Below are 27,115 nucleotides of genomic sequence, written 5' to 3'. Positions count from 1 at the left end.
GAAATTTGTGGAAATTTGATGCATAACAATTTGTTAAATTGGGGCAATATTATCGTAGCATTGCTATATAGCGGTCATGTGTGAAAAAATATAGGAGATGAATGAATGGTGGTGTTTCGTCTTTGCTTTCTTTTTGTTATTCCCACCACACGGTATAGAAACTGTATATGGTTATGGTAGGCATAGTAAATTATTTAAACTGTTTTATGAATCATTGGATTGATAGGCGTCGTGTATACGGGTTTTCAACTGTGTGAATTATCGTTCTTTCCGGTTTGGTTGAAAGCTTCTATCATAAGTCACCCAGTTGAATTTCATTTCTTTTTTTGCTTTTCGAATTTATGTATGCGAATTTATGCAGTGGGAGTAGCAGGAAATTAAATATTTTCATTTACCGACTGGTGTGCTCAGTAATGTCGTTTGTAAATATCGTAGTCTTGTAACTACAATTGCAGTTTATTTTGTAAAATTTGAAGAGATATTAGGAGATTTAACGGAAGAGTCAAAATAGGGTTACAAAAGAGATCGTACACCAATGAAAAAGTAAATTTTACGCGGTAAACGTTAAACGCAAATCAAACGCAGCGTCGTTATAGATAGATAGAAGAAGTGGGTGGAATATAACCTGCACCTAAGCCTCAGATGGGCCTGTTGTGCTTCCCCTAGCAGCGTAGTATTCTCATGAGAGTGCTTCATCCACTGCTTCACCCAAACGTCAAATTCTGAAGCGCTCTGACTACGGCGTGAATTGATATCACGCATTGAGGGAGAGTGATGTTCAGAAAAATGTAACGATTCTAACAAATTTGAGTCTTGACCCTTCCAGTGTGTCGAGTCGGTGGAATGAAGTTAAGTAAAATAATAATTAAAAAGTAAAATATAATAATATATTGCGAACGATGTTGGGCTACACAGTGTTTTTTTTTAGCTCTGAAGTTTTAAAATTCATCGATGTTCCCAGTCAATAAAGTGTTTCTAGGTCATGACATTTTGGCACAAATTTGCAAGGTTCTGAAAGAACAGGTCAAGACACTTTCGAGTTGATCACGAAGGCGATGTGATCAAAATTTTCCTGTAGCGCCAACCAAGGCTGTATACTTTGGGGAGCAAATTTGCAAATTTGAACATCCGTCAGCGAATTCAAATTTTGCACTAAAATGTCATACACTGGAAATCACTTTGAATATGAACATCAAAACTCTGATAAATCAAAAATGGTGTTTTCTAAAAGTGAACAACGTTGAAGCAAAATAGGAAAATGATGATGCGTCCCACAAAAATCACTTTATTGATATGTAGTTTGCGCATAAAAATGCAAATGTCATTCATTTCTATACAAGTGCGTAAAAGTTTCGCACTGAAAATGTTCAGAAAAATTTCATCTGTCAATTCACGCCGTAAGTGCGCTCGAAATTCAAAATGGAAAGTGCGGAGGTCTTTCTAACGTAGCGTCATTTTCATACAATGAAGCGTTGAAATGTATTTTTCGGTTCACTTTTTCATCGAATCGTTCACTTAAAATTCAAATTTTAGGCACACTTACGGCGTGAATATCGCTACCAATCTACTAGTATCCCAATCTTTCTTACTGCATTTGTCAATGTCAAACCCTATACTAAGTCAGTACACGACAGAGAGATCTGGTACACGACTAGTAGTATACCCTTTTCAAAAATTATGTAGAACATACCAGCTGGTACATGAAAACTTTTATTTAAAATTGAATGCCATCGTAAGGGCTGATTTTACCAAAATTTCGCTGATTCTTGTGGTCTTTTCACATATGACTAGAGCGTATCACCAGTATGACTATGGAGCTTACTAACTTCTTTCGATCTAAGTGTTTTCAAACAGATTTACAAATTATTTTATTTCGTTAATTCTCATAGATATCACTGTACCTGTCAGATCAAGCTGTTCCTGTCAGATTAAGCTGTTCTTGTCAGATTAAGTAGCTGCCTGAAAAACGTTAAATCGTAAACATTACATCAAACCATATATTATTGTGTCTGTGCTACTTTGGGGATGTCTCTCAGATACAGATACGCGGATGACACACACAAGGTTCTGAAAGAACAGGTTAAGACAACCCTGAGTTGATCACGAAGGCGGTGACACACAATTGCGTCAACGGCTGCGAAGTTTATATGTAAAATAAAACTTAACAAAAACAAAAATCTGAATTTTCGAGGAACATATTTTCTTCAAGTTGATTTCTCACACTATCTGTTTATAAAATTTGATGTCAGCCGCCTTCGTGGTTGTCTTAACCTGTTCTTTCAGAACTTTGGACACACACACAAAATTTGACATTTTCATACATTTTCGTAGAAGATGGATTCTCAAATTTGACAATTTCATAGTAGGTGAATTCTGCTTTGTGTGTCCCCGCGTATCTAATAAAATGGCGGTCTACGTGACGTCCTTAACAGCCTTGCGACATTCGCCCGATTAGCCCATAAAGTCTGTTCAGGTTCCTCATTTTTCATCTCTTTCATGTCATGTTTTATGCAATATGTATGTTACATCGTTCTGTAAAAACGTGTAACGTAAAACGTAAAAACAAGCCGAAAATAAATGATATCATCCATGTAGCCATAACCTCAACGTTTTTATAAAAATTTCGTCAAAAATATTTTTTTGGTTATGTCGCTATAGGTGACGTTTTTAAAGCTAAAATACCCTTGGATCGGACCAGGTCTGAAATTCGGTTCGTTTGGTGTGTTTGTAAAATAACGAAACCGCATAGAAATCGTATGTCGTTTCTAAGAAGTAATATCATTATTACCATTACTCAATCTAACAAATATTTAGACAACTAAACCGCCTATAACAACTGAAACAATAGTTAGTAAAACAGATCCGTTCTGTGTGTAATGTTTAATAATGTAATAAATATGGCAATTCCAAAATGGCCAGTGCCACTAAAAATTTGAATCAGAGAAATAACATCCGTAGATACAATCATTTCTCTGATCTGAACTGACATTCTGGACTTTCTATTCTACTGATTCTACTACAAAAAAAGACATCTTTCAAAAAAAAACTTCCCATCGTTCCCATCAGTTCCACCGTTCCGAATTTGTATAGTACAAGTACATAAGAGTGAAAAATGGCAGCATTTTTATTATCGTCGCAATAAAAAAGTGAATTTTTTGAGCATTTGTTCTATCAAAACGTCACTTTAAGATTACTCATTCGATAAACAATCATGAAATCCAAATGGACGATGTGTGAAATATGATGTGTACAATATAGACAGTAAACAAGTACAATAGAAATTGTGCAAGAAAAGAGAAGAAGCAAAACAATTTCCATAAAACGTAAATTTTCGGTGTTCGTGATTCACGTTTCAAAACACGAACAGACAGTTTGAACGAGAGCACCTGAAATTTAATCGAACAGCACGGAAAAATGAATAATTGAAGGTGAATTGATACGGACGAATGTGTGCAAAATTTAATCTTGACCTGCACTATTGAGAGAGTCTGCGACAAAGAGTCTTTTCATGTGATTTATATTTTGTCGAGTAAAGACGATTGTGAAAAGTTGTCGGAACAAAATAAACTTCTCAGCTGGTTTAATGACCTTGGATGAGATCAACTTTTGTCAGATAAAACGTTTCGTTGTTTTGATTAGAAAATGATCAAACGCAATTCGTTCGCATTGGATGAAGAAAAAAATTAATTTTTTGTTTCCGCATTTTCAACAACTTTTCGGCAAATGTTTGCTCCGCATTACGTAACTAGAAAATAATCTGGTAATTTTTTCGCAGTTTCAGCAGTTTAACGCCATTCATACAGCAGCTTTGAACACACCAGTTGTTAAACCACAGCGTCGGCAACGTAAGATAAGAGAGGCGAACGATACGCAAAAATAATGTCGAAATTTATGAATCGTCCTCCGCCGAACACCACAATGCCACCACAACAAACGAACCAAACATTTGTTGATCGGATTCCAGTTGGTCTTGATCATGCACCGCCAGCATTCGATTTACGAGGTGAAACGCTCGTTAATTTCGTTGAAGTGATCGGAGAAAATAATCGATTCTTACTTGTAGGGCAATTAATCGGCGCCGGAGGAGCTAATTTACACTACATTCGGAATGAAACTGGTGCGGTAGCTACGTTAAGGTGAGCAATTTGATTGATACAGAAACAAAAGGTGACTACACACCTATTAGACACGTGGTTGTGAACTACCAATCGAAAAGGAATGAAACATCAGTTCCTTGAACATTTTCTCTTCCGACTATTTTCGTGTTCATTTGCTAAAAATGCATTTTTTTCGCTCTCACTTGTAGGGGTCGCGGTTCGTTGTTTGTCGATCCACAACTCGGGACAGAGTCCCAAGAACCTATGCATCTATACATTGAGCATACACGCTACGAAGGATTACAGTCGGCAAAGCAGCTGGCCCGGAATCTAATCGAAACACTGCAATCCGAACTGGTTCATTTCCAGCAAGTGAATCCACCGGTACAAACGGTTCAATATGCTCAGCAGCAGCAACAGCATCCACAGCAAGTGGTTCCCAGCCAGATGTCCGTTCCGCCACCGATGCATGTACCGCCACCAATTGTGCAGCCCAACACAAACGGAATGGAACACTTGAGCAATTCACAAGTGATGCCACAGAATTTCTTAACACAAACGGCTCCACCGATTGTCCCACCAGCGACGGCACAGTCACAGCAAACGATAATTCAACAACCGGCAATGATACCGCAAACGCTACCTATTCATTTGCATCAAGGCAATATGGTTCTTCAGCAACAGGTTCAACCAGCGCCGACTATCGGTAATGTCAGTATTCCTCCACCGATCCATCACATACCAGTCAAACAGGGATCACTGGTTCATTTGCAAGGTCCTCCACCATCAGTGCATCTATCACAGCCACCACCGACCACCCAAATCGTTCTCAATCAGCCGCCGCAAAATTACCAATACCAATACATACAGCAGCCGTTACAAACGAATGAAGTTACTGGCCAACCCAATCAAGTGACAATCCAACACATTTACCAACCACAACATCAGTTGCAAGGCATTGTTCAACAAACTGTGCAGCCTAATCCACAATTTAATCATTTTGCACAGCAAACCATTCGGCCACAACAACTTCAACCCAACCAACAGTACATCGTACATAATGTACAAGGCAACACGGCTTATATGGTGCCACCACCCAATATAATCCATCAACAAACTCAACCACAAAATATCATTTTTCAAACGCAACCGCCGCAAATTCAGCAGATTCCTTTGCATCAACTACAACAAATGCAACCGCCTGCAACGGAAGTCACTCAAGCTCCAATAACTGTGAGTCAGCAACAAAATAGCGCCAGCACTGCTTGCCCTAGTACAGATGATGCTGGTAACATCAAAGAAGAGTCGACTATCAAATCAGATGCTGGCGATGAAAGCCCCAGCGATAAATCGGAAGAGAAACCAGACGTTGAAAGTCAAAGCAGTACGGATGTAACACCGAACACGAGTCAAGCACAAACATCGGCCACTCAAATTCAATTACGACCGACTCAATCACAGCCAACCGTGACGCAGTGCACAACCTTTTCAACAGTACCACCACCAATAATGGCCGTACCGCCACCAATCCAACATATAGTGGGCAACACTTTGATCACAACGGCACAACCGACACAGACGCAAACACATCAAATTTACAATCAAATCCCCGTGTCCATACAACAAATATCTGCGCCGACCCAGCAAATTCACGTTTCAACACCGAACGGTCAACATTTTCTGGTCAATGCCCAACAGTGGCATCAACAGCAACCGCAATTTCAACAGGTCACACAAAACGGAAACATTCAATCGTTCCAATTGACCCAACCAATTCGTCAGAATGAAATCGTTGTCAGCAATCAAGCGTTGATTACGCAGCAAAATCCAAACGGTGATTTTCGACCGCAACAGCAACACATTTTAGCAACGACATTCAATCCGCACATACAGACTCCCGTTACCGGTATGCAAGTCCAATTTCAACCAGTCCAACAATCTCAGATTATGCAACATCACCTGATTGAACAACAACAACAGCAGCAGCAGCAGCAACAACAACAACAACAACCGGTACAGCAGCAACAAGTTCATCAGTTGATTAATAACATACCGCCACCGACTGGTTGCTTTACCGGCAATCAACCGCCGCAAGCGATGGAATCAAAAATGAATTTGCAATATCCGCAGAGAAATTCACCACAACCAGTTCCTTATCCGCAGAGCAAGACAAATGTAAGTATGCAAGTCGAACAATAATTTCCATTAGCTTTACTGGATGGAACGTTAACCTAGTAAATTTTTACCATTAAATGGGATGGAAACTCAGTAGATGTCAACAGATTTTGCTGTCTTCGGGCACTTTTTATTGGAAAAAGTCGGGCACAAAAGAATAAATTCTCTCCAATTTACATTAGCCAAGAACGAACTGCGATGAGATGCGAAAAGTATTTTTTTATAATTTCTGTTGACTCCACAATTCTATGCGTGACATTACGTCTATTCGAGAAATTATCCGGCCTAGCTCTCCGTTTACTTCACAACAATTGAGAGTGGTAGGAGTTTTCATTGTTCGATCGTAAACGGAGAATACCAAACGAAAATAATAGTTCGAGTGACATCTTGTCAGATCAGGCTTCGGGTCACCTAACATTTTCGCACAAATTTTTCAGGTAATCGGAAACCTGACCTGGCTCCTCTGTATTACATGCCGGTCTCAGGTCAATTCGTATCAGATCAAAATTATAGAAATCAAGTTCAGCTAACCAGACCTCAGGTTAATGTCAACCTGAACTCACTTTGAGCCTGAAAAAATATTCTTACTAGCGTTCGTCATACAAATTTTGACTTGTATGATTGCATCCCTTACCTACGTCTTGTGCTGTAAACGCCACACTCGTTAAAATAAAAATCTAGGACATCTTGTTTACTGTAGTGAAAGTGTTGTTTTAATAATGTTTCTCCAGGTCTTCTTACGCAAGATTTTAAAGCTAGGACCCGAACGATTTAAATCGAAGAATAATTCTAAAATCGTTGTTTTGTCTTCCGCTTCACAACAGATAATCGATTCGCATTTAAGAGCCGGTCAGAAAAGGAAGTTCGACGATGACGATGGTTGTCAGCAATTGCCACCACGTATGGGAATGGGGTAAGTGATCGAAATTTCAAATTTCAACCTTTTTTTGTTCGAAACTTTTAGTTTTTAATCTTCTAATTAAATTTTTAGCTTTAAGAGTATTGAAGAAATTTACTTTTTAGGAAGAAATTGTAAAATAAGACAGACAAAAATTGAATTGCAATTGTTGATTCGAACTGGTTCTGTTTTCAATGATCAACAAGTTTGAGTGAGGAATATATTTTTTTGGGCGATTACTCCTATTGATTTACGGATTAGATTATAAGACGAGAAATATTGCGTACGTCTGTTAGATGAACATTAAATTCGTGACAAATCCAGATCGTAATTAACCTTCAAAATATTCTTAATTTTTTGAATTTTTGGCAATTTATTCGCGGATAATCCACATGGTATTTTGTTAATGAAAGGGCATCAGAGAGTAGAACCATAAGCAGTGAAACTAATATAGTAGACAATGCTCTAACCTTCGTGGGTTATTAAGGCAAAATGTTGTCATTACAAACTCAAAGACGTTCAAGCTGTTATTCATGCAACAATTTCATTGTGATATTGGGTATCATTCGTGCAAAGTCTGAGTCCAATAAATTTCATTGTACAGTCGGAGAAAAATAGATTTCGGGATTTTAAGAGACATCATCGTTTTCATCGCTTTTTCGGTATTCTCTCATTTCGTATGTTATTTCAAATGGCAATTGAGAGAATTGGAGAAATGATGATATGTATCTCTAAAAAACCCGAAATCTATATTTCTCCGACTGTAGAGACAAGTGTTTCTCACAATAATTTCTGAGAAATCGGTCAAATGGAAATATTTTAAAAATTTCTTCAATTGTCACCGAAGCCAGACCAGTAGAAAATCGTTCTGCATTCGAATACAGTGGGAGAAAAATAGATTTCGGGATTTTTAGAGACATCATCGTTTTCATCATTTTTCTGTATTCTATTATTTCGCATGTTATTTCAAATGTCAATTGAGAGAATTATATAAACGATGATATCTCTAAAAATCCCGAAATCTATATTTCTCCGACTGTAACTTCCAAGTATTTTAAGTATTACTTTCAAAATTATTGACTTTAAAGGCAAAGTTGTTAGACACTTGGAGAAAATTCTTAGTGAAAATGATTATTATTAGGCCACGCTTCATGGAGACTGTATGCCACACCCCGAGTACCTTACTCATCGTAAACTTGTTCGTAAAACCAACGAGTAATTGTTGATAATAGACTGTTGTCGTACTGTTGTTACGATTCCAGTAATTTAATAATGTTGATTTGTTGTCTTGCTTGTCCTAATTTTTACTATGAATAAAATCGATTTTGAGCCAAGAAGATAAAATTAAGAAAATGTTTAGTTTGTGACAAAAATTCCAATCTTTTCTCATTTGATCATTACACCATTTAGATAAGCCACATTATTTAAAGACACGGTTCGAACACTGCTTCATATCTTCTTCTTCTTTTTTCTTTAAATTTGTTGTGCACCGATAAGTATGCTCTGAATTTTATTCGAAATTAGGAAATTATTGAGAACATGAGAAGTCGATTCACTCGAAGTTTATGAAACATTTCGTTTTACAATTGTATTTTTCGATTGTGTTGTTAGACAACTCCACATCTAGCTTTGGAATCTAAAAGGTGCTTCACATCCATGTAACGTGAATGGCGCTAACATTTTTACAGTTTTTCTTTGACTCATTTTTAATTATATTTCCGAATCGAAAAATATACCTAAGATGTAGATCAGTATAGGCCACAGCGTGACAAATCTATACCAACTGTATAGTGTTAGTTATTTGCATTTTGCATACAAACGCAATAGTCTGCTCCACGTTTGAGTTCATCAGGATATTAAGTGTTGCGAACTACACGAAAGAGAAACTCTAGAATTTCTTCAATAGCTTCATCGTCATCTTAAATTCCTTTTTATCCCGTTACGGACCTGCTACCCAATAACGACAAACTCTGATTAGGGCGTATGTTTAATGGAATGAAGTAAAAGATTTGAAGGCAATCTCTTGAAACGCTTCGATCAAAATGAATTAATACATCCGATAATGCTGATTACTTGCCGTCGGTGAATGACTAAATGCAACAATGCCCAGATCCAACAATTTTATCATTATGTTCCATTTCAACTTCTGATTTTGACATTTTAATTTCCATCAGGTGGGATGTGAAGAAAAATGTTTATTTCGCTAGGACATTTATTCATTTTTAAAAATTGGATTTTAAGTGGCACGAACTAATCACTGAGCACACTCTTCAAATAATAATAGCAACAAAGAGCCACAACTGCTACAGTTAACCCCAACCAAAATTGTGACGAAAATTGCTTCAGCTGTTTTTTTTAGCAACCTAACTGCCGTATACCCGAGTTCCGTTCTCATACATACGCATAGTATGGTGGTACCTTATAAACACGTATAAGATGGTGAGATCGTATTAGTTGATCAGTTGATGAACAGCTGAAGCAAATTACGTTACAAATTTGGTTGGAGTTCAATGTATCTATTAAATAATTCAATATGTTCATCTCTAGACGCTATGGAAAGATACGTCAAATTCTTGTCACCTTAAAATTTATTTTTTTATGTTGCTCAAGGGCGGGGGTTGCACCAAGAATTTTTTAATTGGCAATGACAGCATAAATTAGAAAATTTCAAATATCGAGTCGATAGTTTCGAATGTGTGGTAAATAAATGTGCCATTTAGGTCTACCGTCGTCGTTTTTAATGTTTTTTTTTTTCTTTCGATAAATTGCTTGTCATAATATCTGTTGGGTAGAAGCCTTTGACGTATTAATGTAACTTAAAGTCCATGTTCATTACAAACAATCGACAGACAATATAATTGCATCCCAATGACCCCAATTAGCTTTAAGTTTTAAGTTAAAAACACATTTTTAGTAAACATTTCCTGACTATTTTATTATTCCACTTGCTATTAGAGATAGGTCAGCATTCGAAAGTACTAGATCCCGGATTAGTATTTAAGGAAATAAGATTTTAAGTTAAACAAACAAACAAAGAAATTTAATTTTAAGTCCGATTTCATTTAGATGTTGTTTTGGTAAATGGTTTTTTTCTATCATCATCTTAATGCACTAACGTCAACGTTGAATATTTTCAGTATATGAGTCCCAGTTCAGCATAAAATACGACTTTTCATATAAAAGAAACACAAAGAAAAACCAAAAGAAAAATTAATTTTAAATATTGAAAAGTAAAACTGCGCTATCAATGTGGACAGATTGTTCGATTGTTGCGTGTCCGCATTATATACTAATTAAATTGTCTCTTTTTCACCAGTTTTTAACCATCCAAAAATGAATAAATAAAACTTTGAATTTCAAATCAGATCGAATAGTGGCAGTTATTTAAATAACCAAAGGGACGGACCACATAACAACAGCAATATGGGTAATGGTGGTCAGGCAGGCACCACTAGTTCATCATCCAATTCTCAAGGTATCTAATTTTCATAAACAAAAACAAATGACAAAACCAAAAAGAACTCGCAAATTTTTCGGATTTTGTTTTTAGAGCCAAGTAAAATCTGAATTAAAAAAAAAGATTTTTTTTAACATTTCTTATAATAATAAATAGAACCGTAGAATCTTTGAAGCGAACAAAATGATTTTAAGTGTAACCGAGATATATGATTTGCATAATAATCATATGACTCTATGCAATGGATGAGTCTCCCGATCAATTTTAACTCTCGATTTTTTTGTTGCATTTTTTTATTGTTAGCAAAGTAAATAATTTGATTTTCTTTTTTTAAATTATTATTTTGATGGTAGAGTTGATGTGTGTTGACTGTTGAGTGAGTTGGAGGTGCGTGAGTTTTGGGTGGAATGTGTTTATCAGTGTGTCTACAATCAGAAAAAATCTTCCAAAGTGTAGAAGAAATCTCAGTTGTCTTTGTGTATCAGTGTAACAGCCTGCATCTTCGTCATCTCGTCATCGGCTTTTATAGGCTGAAAAAATTACCGGCCGCTCTTGAATACTTTTCTGATTTTTAATATTTCGAAGTTTTGACCGGTTAAATCGGTAGAAATTATATCTAGGGCTCCATTTTGGTGCATGGTCTTTTCCAAAGTTATTTTCTTATCAGTGAGGAATATCATTCTGGACAGAAAATTATTCTTCAGTTTGTCTCTAAAATGTACGGATATCTTGAAATACCTTCCATAAGTCAGGGACTATGAGTGGATCAGCTGAAAAACAGCTGCAACGAAATAGGTCACTTATTTCAAAGTCGCCGATTATAAAGAAAATTTGGAAAAATCTTGGAAAATGTAAGAAAATATGGGAAAACCTTTTCCCAAAAATAGTCCTTGCATGGAGACACAAGGCCATAGAGACATCACCGAACCACTTATTTTTGTCCAGAATAATATTTTGGTACCAATTTATGCACACATCACCTTACGTATTCATGCAATCCGTACATGAATACGTAAAGCTTTCAGGGGATAGATTTCATATAGATGTGGGATTAGGATCATGTATCTAAGTGTGAAACGCACCCAGTGTATTGTGCTTTTTCATTTGTTTCAATTTGCAGAGAGAACCAACTTTCTGAAGAGCTGTACGGACTGATATTTTTAAGTCAGAGTGTAGTCTCGACGGAATCCACTAATTTCGTGCAGTCCGCACCTCTTTGTATTTCTGAATAATTTATATGTGTAAGGATGGCTTAAAAAGCTCTTCGGTCGATGTATGACCAAAATTTGCAAAAAGACCTTTCATTTGTACAAAAAACAAGAGTCCTTTGGGCATCGCCCGAATGTCCTAAGGCCAGTCCGGACCTTAGTGAAAGTAATAATCTATGTAAGTCATGTACGTAAGCATGCGTAGTACTTGACTGACCCTATCAGCAAACGGGCTCAGACCAAAACGCTTCTTTAATTTTGTGGCTTCCCTTTAAATACCTTGGTGCCTTTTTATACAAAATCATTGCTTGTAGCGTCTGATTTCGGTAGCGAGTACGGGCCTGATAATATTATGGTCCCTCTGAATGTTCGTTAGGTTAAAGTTACGTTAATGGAAGAAAAAGATTGGCCCATTGCATGTCACTCATAAGCTCAGGAAATTCTAATTTAACGGTCAGTTCGGTATTCGTCGCATATGGAAGTGCATTTCTTGATGTTAATTTCCTAAGGCCGGTTAAGGCGCTTTACATGGCATGGCACTGTAAACATTTAGCCATGTATAACACCTCAACCTGGCCTTATGATTTTTTGCTTATCCCAGTGGGATAATAATAATATCCCACAAAGTCGAATGTCACTAGAATTACTTGAGTATCTGTCGTGGACGATTGATTTTAGACAATTCCGTGAGTGCCTAATATAAATTAAATCGTCCAAGACAGATACGTATAGAACTTTTCATGCAGGGTCGGAACTACGAGAAAAAATCTAAAATTCCCAAACTTTCGGCCACGAAGCATGAAAACATTTTGCTACAATTGCAAAATGATGGAAACATAGGAACACCATTGTTAGTCAACATCGGGAATATTAGTTGGAATGAATGAATTATTCCTTCGTAGAAATAGAATTAGCCCCCATTCCCCCATTTAGTGTATTTGCTAACGTGAATGCTTTATTGACTTAGTATAGAATTTACAAATAAAATTTGTTGGATATTTTAACCAAACATACGAAATCGTATAGCTCATTCATTATATCAATTAATTTTTTGTGCCGTCGTCGGTTGTTTTTTTTTTTGCTTCATTAAAAGTGTTTTGCTATCTTAGAATAAATTTTTATTTTGCTTTTCTATTTGAATATTTGCTGCCACAAAACAATATTTTTTTATATTTCTTTTCTCCATCCAGAAATTTATATCAAAAATGAAAATGAAAAATTTTTCGTTTTTTGATTTTTATTTATTTAAATGATTTTCCTTTTACTGAATTTTAACTTTACCACAAATTTTTGTAGTGCAAGGTTTAGTGCTACGATTAATCTATAGAAAACCGCCAAACATTTAATTACAACCAATGGATTCCGTTGTCAGCAGACGTTGTGTACCCAATGAAGGAAAGGAATTCCCTCTGGCAGCCGAAAACGAACAGCGATCATCAAAATTGATACCATCACAAATGTGCACACATAATGTGTGTTCATTAAACCGAGGCGCCACACAGTCTCATTTAACCAAATTCAAATTTAAATTTTCCTTTTCATTCAACCAAAAAACAACCAACCAAATAACAAAAAACAAACCAAAAAAACTTTTAATTTTCAGCGATCCATTCTCTTTCTCCTCTGTTGTCTTAATGTTAGCCATATTCTTCTCTTTCGCCACCACTTCCGCAATCCACTTTTCATCCGAAAACGCTAACAATTATTTCGTTTAATATCCAAAATTTAGATGAATCCAATGGCGACGGAAATTTTAATCCTCACTCTGGAAACAATAAATCATCGCCGCATTTGAGCGACCAGCAGTCACCGCCCTCATCATCAACATCATCGTCATTCTTGTCGGACAATCGACCGTTCTATCAACGGGACAATGGTGACATGGGCTATCGGTCCGATGAACCGCCGCACCGGAATCCATTCGATATGCCGCCGTCTGGTCGGGGACAACGTTTCCGGCCGAATAATAACCGAGATTTTCCGTATCCGATGAGACCGCCACACATGCAAGATTCGCACAATTTCCCGATGCATCGGAATTATTTTGGACCTCCGCCGCCGCCACCACCGTATCCGCATCGAAACGATTTTAGGGGACCGTGGTAGACGAAGTGGTTGTGCGATCGTAATATTTTTTCTCTCTGTTTCGGGAAAGATTGTTTTCGTAAAGGAAACAACAACAGAAGAATGGAATTGAAAGTTTAGACTGTAAATCGATTTGTAAAAAGAAATTTTTTGTAGATTGGAACTCTGAGGCAAACAATCTTTTAGTTGCCACACTCTTGTAATATGAACGGGAAATGTGCGCGGAACAATATGACTTAGTGAGTCTGTGTGTTGTATAAAGAAGAGAACTCCATTTAATTGTCAAAGAACGAACGCTTTTGTGTCTGCATCCCCGATATTTAAATATTTCGATTTTTTTTTCATTTGCATTAAACCAACGCCACTGCGTGTTGATTAAACTTTTGGTATGCTTTATACCGCAATGTACAGACAGATTGTGATTGAGTATCAAATATTTTATTAAAATAAATTGAATTTTGAAGGAAAAAAAAATGGGTCGAGCCTTTGTTGATCTGTTGTTTAATCAATCGTATGGGAAAATATCTCTTACTACGTCACAGGTAAGAAATTAGAATTCGTGGCCTAGCAGTTCAAAAATGAGCAGATAAATGTTAACAGATGGCATTGCTTACTGGCAGCAATGCCATCTGTTAACATTTCTCAGGAAATGAAAGCCAAAAACATGACAGTGAGTCTAACGTGACTTGTTCGAGAAAAATGTCGATGCGGATAGATGCGCTACATTGTGTCATTTTGTTTAATTGAAATCCTTGCAGTCAGAATTTAATTATTTTTCAGTGAATCTGTCACAAACTTGCCCTTTTTATTTGCTTTTCCGTTTGTGTTTTCGTTTAGATTTTCTATTCAGAAAATCTAGCGTTCCCCAATAGGGAAGCAGTAGCGGAATGTCCAACACAAACGGAAGCACAAACGATTTCTCTTTGGCAAAGCTATATTGTCCCAAAGAAAAATTGTTTCCGTTTGTGTTGGGCATTCCGTTTCTGTTTGAACAATCTGACGTTCCCTGTTAACTGTGTGTGAAACTGAAAGTACACTGGAATTCGTATCGAATTTCTATATGTATAGGGTAGAAAGAAACAGAATGCAACATCGTTGTACACGCTGTACGTGCGCCTTCTATTTCAAAACATACCGGATAGCAAGCCATTTTAACGCTTAGTTTTTGACATTTGTTATATGACGTCAACGTTATTTTGTACAACTGTCAGTTGAAAATATTTAAATGTTTGGCGCACTTATGGCGTGAATTTAATAATTTAATTGCGCTTAAATCGAGTAAACCTGAGCCGATAATATGAGTTCAATAGAAAGTTAAGGTCAAGTGCTTCACCGAAGTATGTTTGATGTGGTTTTGTCTATTAGATTTCACTTCAAAGGGATCAAACGAATCACTCCCCAACGAGCGGCTGTGGTTCAAAAAAATCAGAAAACTTACCGGAAGTTCTTTCTGAATATCTCCTCAGCTTCTTGTTCCAGTGAAAAGATGAAGTTCCGATAGGATAGGAGGTAGTTCTTCTGACATTTACCCCTGGCCAAGCGTGTGAATTTGAATGGGTAAAAAATGGCCGCAATCAAGCTGATGAAATATGTGGACACTCTCCTGTTGCTACGTTATACCTTCCCTATAAACTTAAATTAAATTCTGACGAACGAATTCAAAACACCCATTGTCAACGAAATATCTTTACTTTCTCCGAAACCACATTCTGTTTGGAAAACATACACTTAATTCAAATACATCCTCGTTCCAGCTAGAACCACACGAAAAAAAACCGAGCCGTTACGATCCACCCTTTTGATATCGTTTCCAAAATTTACGCACATCGTCATGTCCATTTTTCGTCACCACCATCGTTCGATTCCGTTCATTTTGCCAGATCAAAACGTTTATCGATTGGGCGTAATCCCGCAACGTGATGAAATCGCTCTGCGAAAGGAATTGATTGTACGCAACGCCCTCGGTGAATGTGAAGCGATTCCGTTCGTTTTCCCACAATTTGATTTGATCGACAACGGTTGGTGGCAGTGGTGATTTCGAATTGGTAATGTTCTCGCGCAGAAACATCTATAAATCGAACGATTGGAAATGGATCAGTGCATGGATTACACAAAGAGAACAACAAAGTTTACGTTCGGATGTGCGTGTTGCTCGAGATAGCTAATGATTTGATCGGCTGTTATGCCACCACGAAGCGCTTGGCGAACTGAGTCACGGGTGAGAACGCCGACAACCAAATTCGGAAATCTATCGAAAAGAAATCAAAACTTTTGTAGTTCAATTCACTGTGGTCAAAACACTTAGCAGCCGACCTGTAAAGCAATTCCGTAAATAATCCTAACAGAGCCACCTGCAAATTGGAATCCGTGTACGCGTACACTCGGTAGTTTGTTTCGACGACAATGTGACCCTTATCCTGTTCCGTATCGTCGTCGCTGATGGCTACCGAATTTTTACTCGTTATATTCAGTGCCAGTCGAGTCGGATAGAAGCGGCCAGCTTTCCTCTGTAATTGCAACTAAATTCAGGTCATGAGGCCATTATAAGACACAAAATCGTCGTACCTTTCTCTGGTACACCAGTCCGAATTCTCTGAGATGTTGCAAAAATTGTAGCAGATTGTTGCTCAAGCCTTCCGAACTGTAATCACGGCCCAATGTCGAAAAGCTCAACTGAAACATCATGGACAAACATTCGGGTAAACTCATTCCGCGCTGTTCACAGCTGTCCAGATATTGCAGCATAAAATGCCACACTTGCGCTTGTGTGTCCAGTAAAAGGAATTGAAAGCCTTGCCGTGTTATCACCGGACTGCCATCAGTTTCGTCACGTTTCATCAAACTTGCATTCAATAAGATTCGCACTGCGTCCGGCGATATCGTTTCGCCATCTGGACCTTTTGTGGCACCGGCACCTACCATATAGTGAAGCACACATCTCCATCGGGACATTGCGTAATTGTCGAGGAACGTAATGTCGCGTGCTTTCGAGTCTGTGTCCAATACATTGCACATTGTCCACGGGCGACCACTGAAATTGGAAAGATAATCAGTTGATCAACACAAACGGCGATCAGTCGAGGTTTTCTCATACCCTCCGAGTAATGCGATCTTCAGATTCTTTTTAAATGTCCCCGACAGTTCCCATGCTGGCAGTCCACCGGGAATCGCGGCTGATCTCCACACACCCAAATCTCCTAGAATTGTTGTCGCAGCAGTGTGTTCCCTGATAACAAACAATAAACGAAATGACTCGGTCAACAACTTAACAAGAGAATTTGAGTGACAAACTTTGCGTAAACTTGTGAACCCCATGACAAAATCACAGCCTGTGGTACTGGTTGTTCAACGAATAAAATCCGAATTACAAATTGTCTTGCTATCTCCGGCAATTCTCTGAAAATGTTCGAGCATCAATTGCACTGTTCGCATTTCATAGGAGGAATGAGTTTACCTATAAACGGCCAAACAAATTGTGGGATAGTCATACAGGCGTTCCAGAACTTCAGTGTTTCGAGTTTTCAAATATTCGTACAAATCTTTGCATTCCAAATTGACCGGCTTTTGCAGTATTGTTTTGATGGACTTTGCATCCTTTTCTGCCATTCTGATCTTGATTCTTACATTTATTTTAACGATTTTAAAACAAATTTTATCGCAACCAACAATTTTGTTTACTCTCAATTCTTTGACATTTGCATTTAACCTCTTAAATGTCATGAAAAAGCACAGCTCAATGAGCTGTCATGAACATATGGAATGAGGGTACGGCATCCGTTGAAATAGTTACTTATACAACCGAGTGGTAATATATATTACACATTTGTCACGAAGAAGTCGAGGCTCGCCGAGACTGATAGTGACAAGTGTGAACTCTATTTTATCACATAAGCGAAAACGAGACAACAACATAGAACTGAAGTGTAATTTTTGAATTAAACTTCTAGTTGAGTAATTTTGACATCCGAACACCGCGCGTTTGTGATAAATGTTTTTATAGGCACTAGACACTAGATGTGAAGAATACACATCGTAGCCTAAAAAAGCATTTATCATCGAGTTTTATACAACGTTTTTCGCAATAAAGGCACCCTTCTATGCAAGTTATGTCAGAGTTAGCCTCGGTGCTAGATAGACCATAGATTTGTTCCAAGGTCATTTCGAAATGTCAAATTTCATCCACAGGATGATAACTGACATAGAAGGCAACTTAACCTCAACTTTCAGATTGACGAAAATTTTAACGAGAAATCACAAAGAAGTTAGTTGATGTTTATGTTATGTTCATTTCTGTGGATGAAATCGTTGTCGTTCGTGTTGTCAAAATTCGGGTTTGCAGTTAATTGGAACAAACCTATTGGTGTGGAGCACATCGTGATCAAATATGGAAAGTGGCAGAAATAAGTGTTCAAACATTTGAAGATCCTACGAAGATCCTATGATCATTCACATACGTTTCGGTATATATTGGAAATTATGCTTGCTCATACGAAGATCGTACGATCATGCACATACGTTTCGGTATATATTGGAAACTATGCTTGCTCATATGAAGATCGTACGATCATGCACATACGTTTCGGTATGTATTGGAAACTATGCTTGCTCATACGAAGATCGTACGATCATGCACATACGTTTCGGTATATATTGGAAACTATGCTTGCTCATACGAAGATCGTACGATCATGCACATACGTTTCGGTATATATTGGAATCTCCTTGAAATTCGGCTACAAATTTGAACGTGTTCGTCAAGCAGAAAAAAATTAGCGAAAACTTTGCAATTTATTTTATTTAATCAAAAACTATTTGTAAATGTATCGGGGGGGGCTAATCTGCTATTTTGTTAACAATTCATGTAGAAAAATACTAATTCACTTCTCAGCGAATATCAAAATACTAATCATTTAGAATATACACACAACAAATTCAAGCAGCATTACCGTAGTGGTCGTGATGCCGATCCTGCCAACCAGCGCGATCGACGTGCGCCACGACCTTTGATGGTACCCCAAAATGGGGTAGCAAATCTCATAATGACTCAAAGTCCAGCCATATCTGATCCTGGGGCGTTAGAAGAAATCTCGACGGGTCGAAGACAAATGGAATCTTTGTCTTCTTGCTGACGCTTATATCGAAATTTCGGATAATTTCAACGATGGCAGCTTTCGATTGAAATGTGGCGAATCGCATACCAAGGCATATTCTCGGTCCAGATCCGAACGGAAGGAATACACTACTGTCTTTGTACGGCTTGGTGCCGCCATTTGCTTCATTGAATCGTTCCGGATCGAATACCTTTGGATTGGGGAAGAAATCGGGATCCGTGTGTAGCGAGTAGACAGGTATGATGACGACTTTGTCCTTTTCAAGAGTAAACGTATTTCCCTTGTAGTCGTTATATTCGATAGGCGAATTGCATCGCTTCGAAAATGTACCGAATGGTGGATTTAAGCGCAAAGTTTCTATGGAAATAGTTGCACATTTAGGTATATAACGTTTTAACGTCGTATTTGAGGTCAGATTATCCGTTCTTACCATTGAATACTTGATCTAAGTATTTCATTTCAAGGATCGAATCGTGGTCGAGACAACCATTTACCCGAATACATTCATTTATCTCGTCCCTTAATTTTCTCTGAACATGCGGATTGCCTGCCAAATGGTACAAAGCGTATGAAATGACGGCTGTTGAAGTTTCAAATCCATCAAGAAAAACGGTAATTGAATGCGAAGCCATGTCCATTTTCGATAAGTTTTTCTTCTCCTTCAAATCCAACAAATAGCTCAGGAAATCCTCCCGTTCAACATTACTCTCTTTGCGCATTTTGATGGCATCGTTCAGCAGATTTTGGAAAAACTTTTCGACCGAACTGGGCACAACTTTGTACAGTTTCTTGATGAACGGAAATAGGGAGACGAGTGTAAAGTAAATGACGATCGTTGAGGACGATTCGAAAATCGACGAACCATTTTCGCGAATTTGACATTTTCCATTATTGTTTTCGAACGACTTTGAGTCGATTCCGTAGATTACGCTTGATACGACATCGGTTGAATATTTGGCTGCAAGCTGAAACGTTTTGTAACAAAAGAAAATGTTATAAAATAGACATGTAGCTGAAAAGCTCTCGGTTATGTGAAAATAGAGATGGAACAGAATGCTCTGAGGGTGCTGCGGGAAATGACCAATCTAACCAATGAGACGTTTATTATTTGCATGCACAAAAGATTTTCTTCTATTATTCATTCAGTAAAGAATCTCTGATGTACACTAAACGCAGACGGTCATCTCAAGAAAAGCTAAGAATATTTCGACCATTCAGTTGAATAAAGTCCAAATTGAAAATTCTGCAAATCGAAACATCCTTTGCGGATATACATTCTTTGATTGTACTTTGTCCTTGTACTTCACATTTTGTGTAATCAATTTCGACATCAAAAATCGTCAGTTACGAGTCGTCACACACTTTTCTCCAACACTATCTTTGCGAAATTTTCGAGTGTTAAACAAACACAAAAGATAATTCAAGTTCATGGAATCTTATCGTCAGTAGCTAAAGCTGCTCAGTACTCAATCATTATCTAATCAATTGTATTTAAATCCCGGATATCATCACCAGATTGATTTTTCTCAGCTGTTTTTTTTAGAAATATGTCGTTTATGACTAAAAATATATTCAAATGCCCAGAGACGAAGGTGTTTTTTCCTCGCTCTGAGAGTTGAGAATTTAGTGAGGAGAATATTTTAACGTCAAAAAGTTCAGTTTTCGTTTGAATGCTATTAAGTCGAAACTGTTAGTAATAAACTGTACTTTAAAATGAATTTACTCTCCTTACCTTACTAACTAGGGACTACTCATACCTTAAGGCAATAGATCGTTACGTAACTAAAAGATTATTTAGTTCCATAATGTATCAACAACGAAGAGCTATTTACTTTTACTACCCTCAGACTGACTAAATACAACATTACGACGCAACAATACAAAAATTGACTAGGTCAGCCACTTACCTCTTTTACGTCAAACATTTTCGACTTTCGCTCCAATTTCGAGGTAACGTAATTACTCATTTTCCGGCATATGTCATCGAATATCGGGTACATTGCTTTCACCTGTTTGAAAAAGAAATGATAAGAAACGCCGTATGTGAACACTTGACAAATTTTTGGTAAACAATAAACACAAAACTACGTCGTTCGATGTCATTAACATTGTGAACGAGTGTGTTGTGTATACAAATTGTAATGATTTGAATCTCATTACTTGTTCAATGAACATTTTCCCGATGTGAATCAAACCAAAATTTACGTTAATTCCATTGTATACAGCCAATGTTTTGCTTGTTTTTGATAACAATTTACAATTATTTCCATTTAATCCTTATCAACGACAAGGAGAGTGATTCTCCATTGTGTTCAATATTCACATGTTATGACTATTGTATAGTGGCTTTTAATACTCATAATATTTACTGATAAGAAATTTCTTTTCGTGTTGTCTCACAATAGAACTTCTAATTATCGGAAAATTCCAGATGAAACGCTAAAAGTGGTTTATCAACCGTAAGTCGCTGTTTATATTTGCTGTTGGATTTAAAGGTCGTAAATGATAAATTTGCATATCACTTCTGTGTGCGCGAATCCCTTGGTGTCATGACATCAGCAATGTAAACAGGCCGATAACACGCGAGCAATTTTCGATTGATGGGATCGACAGTTATGCTGTGTTTTCCATTTGTTCACCACAGGCTAAACAATGGAAAACACTGCATATGTCTCGTGTGTTTCTGGCCACACAATTTCAATGGGATTCTTTCAATGTTGAACAAACTTTTCATTAATGCAACTACACCAATAAACAGATCGACCCTTTGCTAATAGTCCGATTGTCTTTTTCATCTCACCAATCTTCGTGTGACAAGTAAAACACTAATCTAACGACCATGCCCATCACGAAACATAATTAACCAGACACTTTCAATTAGTTTTCTTCACTTTCATTTGTCATTTCACCAACCTATCGAAACCTATCTCTAAAATCAAATGTGAAATAAAAAACCATATCGTTCAACGGTATGCAGTAATTGCAATCAAAAATATTGTCGACTCAACGTCCTAGACTATTACATCACGTGTCGAAATCAAACTAAAATTGTAATTACATCAATACGTGCGGTCAAATCACTATAAGTCTGTTATGTCAGCGAAACCAACATTAAATCAATTTAGCTTAAAATAGATGCTTGCAACGTTCATTGGAAAATTCCAATGTCATTGATTGAAACTTAATGCAAAGCTCGTGAAAGCTTTGTAAGCCCAATAATGAAATGACCTTCGTTTATTATACAACTTGGAACTGCAGAGCTTGAGCAGTGCTCATGTTAATTAAATTGTAATTATATAACTTACCCTTGACACAGTAAATGCCGGGGTTATTTCAGCTCTTTTTTCCTTCCACTCAGCGCCACACAATATAAACGGATTTTGTGATAGTATTGGATCTGATGCCTTATCAATCTGTAAAAATGAACAAAGAAATTGTCACGTAATCTCCCCGAATTTGCATATGCAGGCACTTACCAAATCACCAAACTCATTGTCATGAAAACTTTGAAAGTCCTTGATCAGGGTATCTTTAATGAGCACCGGATCCAGAAGCATTAACTGAGGCGAACGACTGGAAAAGACTCCAACAAACGGTGTCGAACCTTTGTACTCCCTACATTTCGGACGTATGCAGCATAAGTAAGGAATTACCTTCGACGCATTTGCGTTACTCACTTGTAAATCTCATCAATTTCGTCAACAATATGCTTCTTCTGGAAAAAGGTTCCCGGAAATGAGCCCATTAAAGTGGCTGGTTTCGGTCCGGGTACACGTCTCTTCTTCCAGTAATTGAAATTCCACACCAAATACACGTACACGATTACCAACGTGCATAATATCAGAAACATTGTCAAAAACATTTTCGTTAAAATTTTCCCCTTTTTTCAGCAAATGAAAATGATTGCGCGATTCAAATTGCAACGGATATTCAGTTAGATAAAGATGCTAACGGTTTCTTAGTCAGGAGCTTTTATTGTCTGTTATTAAAACATTGAGCAATAAAGTGATGATGCCACCGAAACGACGCGACTATATATACCGTTTATAATTTTAAAAAAAAAGTTCAACCGGAGAGGTACGGAATTGTGTGCACGTAACAATCATTTGTTTGTCAACTTATCAACCAGCAAACAATCATTGAGTTTTTTTCCAGCAACTCAATTAATCTATCATTTCAATGACATCTTGGGATGCATAGTAAAGAGGCGGTTCATAATTTACATAGCGCAGGGCTACTGCAAACTGTGTTCTCAGCACTAGTATTGAAATGGAAAACTTAATGCAGTAATGCCACAACAAGATTCATTTCATCACTAGTGGCGAAAAGTACAACGCCCAAAATAGTCATTTATGCGGCACGTTTTGAAAGGTTTTTTTTTTTGTTACTAGAGGCTAAGGTGAAAAAAGGTTGAAGTTATGCATGGAAAAGGGAACATATTACGACGGAATTACTTAATAGTTATTTATGCAACCGAGTGTTAAATGATTTTTTAGGCACATGATCACATTCGGCCTGGACAATCTACTGCCGCTTAAGTCATTTATCAGTCGATTGCATAGAAAGTTTTGTGCTTAAAAAAGCCAACAAAAGTTTCGTTTTTCGTCACTGAGTTGAGAAAACGAATTCTTAGTTTTTCGATTTGAATACGAGCCCTCAAACGTTGTTGGCTAAAGGTCCATTTATCAAAACAATAATAAATAAAGGAATCCGTCTATATTCGATTTAATTGATCTGACACTGTTATCATTTTCAAAAACATGTTGTATTGAATTTTATTAAGTTTATCACCAGTATTTTTACTGTATGTTATTTATAGACGCATTTTAAATCGAATGGATTTGCTTACTTTTCCTTGTTTAATATTTTCAGCCTAAAGTTGACATATTATTACGACTAAGTAGTGGAAAATTAAGAAAGATAATTGAAGAATATATGTTGTTGCAGACTCTGCAATGCAGAGTTTAATTTCAACATTCACGAGGCGAAGCCAAGGTCAATAAACACACGAAAAGAAAACATTTCATTTTTACCCTGAGTTATGTAATAGATTTTACATGCTTTAATGAGTCTCCTACAGCTACAGCTTCGCCTCGCATCAACAAAATTCACATGAGAACTGTCGTAATCAAGATTTTATTTCGAGTTGGGGATGTTATCATAGAAAATAATGAATATGGAAAGTGTCACCAGTATTTGATGCTACTTCACCAACAGTATACAGCATGGGTTGAGGGTTCCGAACAGAGATGAGGTACTAAATCAATGAAAAGTACAAAAAGTGTAAAATAAACGATGACAAAAATAAGTGATGAACTCTGGTTAGTGTTACCTCACATAGCGAAATGTTTGAAAAGGTTGAAGTAATAGATTTAAGCGTTACATGGCGACACGCTTGCCGTTACTAAAAGCTTTAAAATAGGCCCTGTGTAGTGTTTTGTACGGTTGATCGAAAACAACAATGTCTACGAAATCAACGTTCGATACGTATCTTCTCTAAAACATAAATTAGATTGGCTGAACATGGTTTGATAACTTTTTTTTCCGTTGAATTTAGGAAAATTTTCAGAAACTGAATCGGATTATTTATCAATTGTAGCTTGAAAAATTCCACACAATAAATGAAACTCTGTGAACTTTAGCATTAAAACTTTTTGATCACACTGTTTTGCCCACGTAAAAAATCCCACTTTTCTATGTAAGATGTTTCTGCTGTTCTCCTCAAATTTCGTTATCTATAATTTCTCTCATTTCGTGAGCTGTTTCAAATGGCTTATGAGAAATACCAAGGAGTACCGCTTAGATACGAAGGTGGGATTTTTTACGTTTGCAAAACAGTACAATTTCGGAACCGAATGCTGAAAAAAGTGAAGTGTCTCATGAAGCCTTGAAGCTGGTGCCTCAAGTTAAACAAACTCGACGAACAATATGCGCAGTTTTTGCATCTGCTTTTGTTAAACAATTAAAACATGCAATGAAACTATACTGTTGATTCAGAATACAAATATGTTTCTAGTTTCAATATTTAATCAGACAATTTAATTTCAACAATTTCCTCACATGTACTACTATGACAACGGCATTGTTTTTGATTTAAATGACGCGTTTACAGCATGTTAATCCTGTGATGCGACAGCAAACATTTTCGTCGCTGCAATTTTAATTCACACGAGAAGATAAGGTGGATAAGCGTAATGGGTGAAGACAAACCACCTGTTCTTGCATACAACTCTTTTTCTCTGTTTTGGTTTGGTCATAATTACTAATTGATATAACGTGCATAATCAACCACTTCTTTCAAATTCGTTTGCAATGTATCAATTATCAACGTTGCAAGTTGGAACTTCCAACAGTAGAGAACAGAAAACAGGGGAACAAGAGTATTTATCTCGATACTCCTGATGTTTCTCATACGACACAATCGAACTGGAATTGCCACCGAATACTGAAGAAAGTGCGTATCACTTGTAGTTTTAGCAGATGCCAAATTTATATTTTTCTTGATATCGTTACCAATGTTCGATACAAAAATAAAGATTTCAGGTCAGGTTAAAATTTATCAAATCACGTCCAGGTCAAGGTAGATAAAAATGTTTGCCTTCAAAAAATCTTTGCATAGGGTACTTCGCGCTCACCTGATCACTGCCTGAAGTAGTGCCCTAGCTACGGCCCTGTTTTTAATCAACATAAAAGTAAAATACGAACACTGTAAATAACCGTAGACTACAAAAACGGACTATGTTTCAAGCATAAACAAACGTATAGGCCTGATCTTTCTTCCAAATTATATTTAGCATTGAAAAAAAAGCTAGAAAATTTTATCATTGTTCTCATTTCATTTACCGTCACAAAAACACCCGTCACACCTAGTTATGAATGTATAATAACTCCAGAGCATTTTCAGTATAATGATTTGGTTCCACAACAACCTTTTGACCTTTCGCAAAAACGACAAACAACGAGAAAGGCATTCGCTCTGTACACACGAGATCATTCATAAATTACATAACAATCTATTTCAGGGCTACCATCAAAATATTCTCTTAAATAACTCGAGGAAAACAATCCCTGTGAAGTTATATGGTCCACCCCTATATGCGGGGGAAGAATATAATTTTAACTTTGGACAACGCGTATTTCTCGAGTTATTTATAATTTAATTTTGAAATCAGCACTGAAAAGAGTTACAATTTTAATGAAATCATCCAAACCTACAAACCTATAGAGCAGATTTTTATCGATGTAACGGAAATGAGGAGGTCTGAAATAATTGCTCATAATATTTGTTTACACGAATGTATGGTAAATGTTAACGATTGGAGTGCATGTAAGATTCCATATATGGAAATTAGTCTTTTTATCGAACGATTAATTTTTTTTTGTTTAAAGTGAACATACATCCACGAGTTTATCTATTAAAAGAAATTCAATATATGAAAATTCACGAATGTAGAAATATAAATTTTCTAATAAAACATTTACAAGGGAACAAGCACTCGTTAGGGTGGATCAATTATTTTCGTTTGCTTTTTTTTTCAAGATTAGGGTTTTTGTAGCTTTTACACTAGCAGACCACTATCTACCATCAATGCAATGTGCATGAATTCTATTTTAGGAAAATTGATTTTCTAATATTTGCCAAAAGACTCATAGAACTTAGTAACCTATTTTTGGCTGAGACGTCCTTCACATCGTTTTTTTTAACGTGAAACCATTATTGCTCATTTTTGTGCAAATGTAAAAAAAACAGAAAACAGCATGGTTTTTGCTATGGGACGCAACTTGCCGAGACACAGTTGCAAAAACGTATTTGATGAACAGTTCAAGACATGTTGGTCGGGTGGCAAAAACGGCAGAGGATAAAAAGATCACACTATATAATTCTTTAATTGGCCAATACCTCTTTGTTCCTTTAGGTTTTGAAACGCTTGGTCCATGGGGTCCTCATGCAAAGCAATTTGTTTCCGAATTAGGCAAGAGAATCTCGAATGTCACTAACGAGAAGAGAGCTACGCCTTTCCTTCGGCAGAGACTATCAATAGACATTCAACGTGGAAATTCAGCTTCTGTGCTCGGTACATTGC

The 27,115-nt window shown here is 36.9% G+C and overlaps 3 protein-coding genes and 1 long non-coding RNA gene across 7 annotated transcripts; 1 reads left to right on the top strand and 3 right to left on the bottom strand.

The window, feature by feature from the left end:
* The first annotated feature begins 3,086 nt into the window (after positions 1 to 3,086).
* On the top strand, positions 3,087 to 14,066 carry LOC119076569 (altered inheritance of mitochondria protein 3-like). 4 transcript variants are annotated; one of them, XM_037183361.1, is made up of 7 exons: positions 3,088 to 3,428; positions 3,782 to 4,003; positions 4,064 to 4,136; positions 4,307 to 6,272; positions 7,097 to 7,185; positions 10,536 to 10,645; positions 13,565 to 14,066. In XM_037183361.1, the coding sequence occupies exons 2-7, from the start codon at positions 3,880 to 3,882 to the stop codon at positions 13,939 to 13,941; spliced, it is 2,739 nt and encodes a 912-aa protein (XP_037039256.1). In that variant the 5' UTR covers positions 3,088 to 3,428; positions 3,782 to 3,879; the 3' UTR covers positions 13,942 to 14,066. The 4 variants fall into 4 exon arrangements, with proteins under 4 accessions (XP_037039259.1, XP_037039258.1, XP_037039256.1 ...); XM_037183360.1 differs by having other exon boundaries at positions 3,776 to 4,003; XM_037183364.1 differs by lacking the exon at positions 10,536 to 10,645 and having other exon boundaries at positions 3,087 to 3,428.
* On the bottom strand, positions 8,174 to 25,571 carry LOC119076577. The gene is made up of 3 exons (XR_005087657.1): positions 25,558 to 25,571; positions 24,089 to 24,091; positions 8,174 to 8,212 (listed from the first exon to the last, which is right to left on the bottom strand). It is a non-coding gene; the product is annotated as an uncharacterized LOC119076577 (long non-coding RNA).
* Positions 15,594 to 17,630, bottom strand: LOC119076571 (general transcription factor IIH subunit 4). Its single transcript, XM_037183366.1, has 7 exons — positions 17,375 to 17,630; positions 17,212 to 17,316; positions 17,015 to 17,146; positions 16,486 to 16,951; positions 16,234 to 16,427; positions 16,054 to 16,168; positions 15,594 to 15,988 (listed from the first exon to the last, which is right to left on the bottom strand). Exons 1-7 carry the CDS (start codon positions 17,524 to 17,526, stop codon positions 15,704 to 15,706), a joined length of 1,449 nt encoding a protein of 482 aa, XP_037039261.1. The 5' UTR covers positions 17,527 to 17,630; the 3' UTR covers positions 15,594 to 15,703.
* Positions 18,696 to 23,059, bottom strand: LOC119076573 (probable cytochrome P450 28a5). The gene is made up of 6 exons (XM_037183368.1): positions 22,709 to 23,059; positions 22,508 to 22,646; positions 22,337 to 22,444; positions 20,939 to 21,040; positions 19,462 to 19,996; positions 18,696 to 19,388 (listed from the first exon to the last, which is right to left on the bottom strand). The coding sequence occupies exons 1-6, from the start codon at positions 22,891 to 22,893 to the stop codon at positions 18,955 to 18,957; spliced, it is 1,503 nt and encodes a 500-aa protein (XP_037039263.1). The 5' UTR covers positions 22,894 to 23,059; the 3' UTR covers positions 18,696 to 18,954.
* Positions 25,572 to 27,115: the final 1,544 nt, after the last annotated feature.

This window comes from Bradysia coprophila, unplaced genomic scaffold, assembly GCF_014529535.1.
Source record: "Bradysia coprophila strain Holo2 unplaced genomic scaffold, BU_Bcop_v1 contig_232, whole genome shotgun sequence".
NCBI lineage: Eukaryota > Metazoa > Arthropoda > Insecta > Diptera > Sciaridae > Bradysia > Bradysia coprophila.
The sequence above is the reverse complement of the archived record's forward strand: the minus strand, read 5'-3'. Positions and strand labels throughout refer to the sequence as shown.